This window comes from Eimeria mitis, genomic scaffold (assembly GCF_000499745.2).
Source record: "Eimeria mitis Houghton genomic scaffold, Emh_scaff1530, whole genome shotgun sequence".
NCBI classification, from domain to species: domain Eukaryota; phylum Apicomplexa; class Conoidasida; order Eucoccidiorida; family Eimeriidae; genus Eimeria; species Eimeria mitis.
In genome coordinates, this window is record NW_013569664.1 from 5760 (window position 1) to 6738 (window position 979).

Here is a 979-nt window from a genome sequence, read left to right on the forward strand (position 1 = left end):
CCTAGGGGCCCCCCCCGCAGTGGCAGTGGTGATAATAGCGAGAGGGGAGGGAGACGGCTCCATACGGATGCAGAAAATGAAAAAGAGTGCAGACGAAGCCCCTCGCCGAGGCGGGTGAGCTGCAGCGCGGGGAGGCGCAGCAGCCGTCGCATGAGGCGCAGCAGCAGGAGCATCAGCAGCAGAAGAAGCAGAAGCAACCGCAGCAGGAGCAGCAGCAGAAGGCAACAAAGACGCAGCCTTCGTCGGCACCCCACAAGCAGCCAATCCCCCAGACGCCTAGGGCCCCAGGATGATGGAGCCCGCTCACGGGGTCACGACACAGGATCCCGGGATCGTGGGGCCGGGTCCCGGGACCGGGCGATCGGATCCCGAGACCTCGATGCAGGGTCCCGCGGCCGTGAGCTCGAGGCTCGGGGTCGAGGCACTGCTGGGTCCCGGGACCGCAGGAGCGGGTCCCGCGGCCGTGGTGTTGGGTCCCCAGGCCGTGGTGTCGGAGCTCGGGGTCGCGGTGCTGGGTCCATGGATCGGGGGATCGGATCCCGGGATCGGGCTGTGGGGTATGAGGACAGGCACAGCCGCCACAGCCCCACGCCTGGGGGTCGACCTAGCAGGTCAAGCAGTCCGAGAGGCAGAGTGCAACGCCCAGGAGATCGTGAGGCTCCTGCTGCTGCTGCTGCTGCTGCTGCTGCTGCTGCAGCTGCTGCGTCTTCTTCCCCTGCAGCTCGCAGGAGGCCTTCTCCCCCCCCAGCTGATCGCCGGAGCCAGCAGGCAGACAAAGCAGCGGATGCTGCACTATCGAGGCGCAGCAGCAGAAGCAGAAGCAGAAGCAGGAGCAGCAGCAGGAGCAGCATGAAAGACAAAAGGAGACGGGGCAGCTACGGCCAAGCAGACAGCAGAAGCCCCAGTAGAAAGCGTCGCAGCTGCAGCACCGCCGCTGCAGCAGTGAGTGCAGCAGCAGCAGCAGAAGCTGCTGCTGCTG

General features: G+C 66.5%; 1 protein-coding gene across 1 annotated transcript in view; it reads left to right on the forward strand.

The window, feature by feature from the left end:
* EMH_0038960 (uncharacterized protein) overlaps nucleotides 1-979 on the forward strand; it is a gene marked incomplete at both ends in the record, with an annotated part of 3416 nt that overhangs the window by 554 nt on the left and 1883 nt on the right. The window contains 3 exons of the mRNA XM_013495346.1: nucleotides 1-114; nucleotides 289-557; nucleotides 722-977. Of these exons, the coding sequence (XP_013350800.1) occupies nucleotides 1-114; nucleotides 289-557; nucleotides 722-977 (639 nt within the window). The remainder of the gene's footprint in view (nucleotides 115-288; nucleotides 558-721; nucleotides 978-979) is intronic.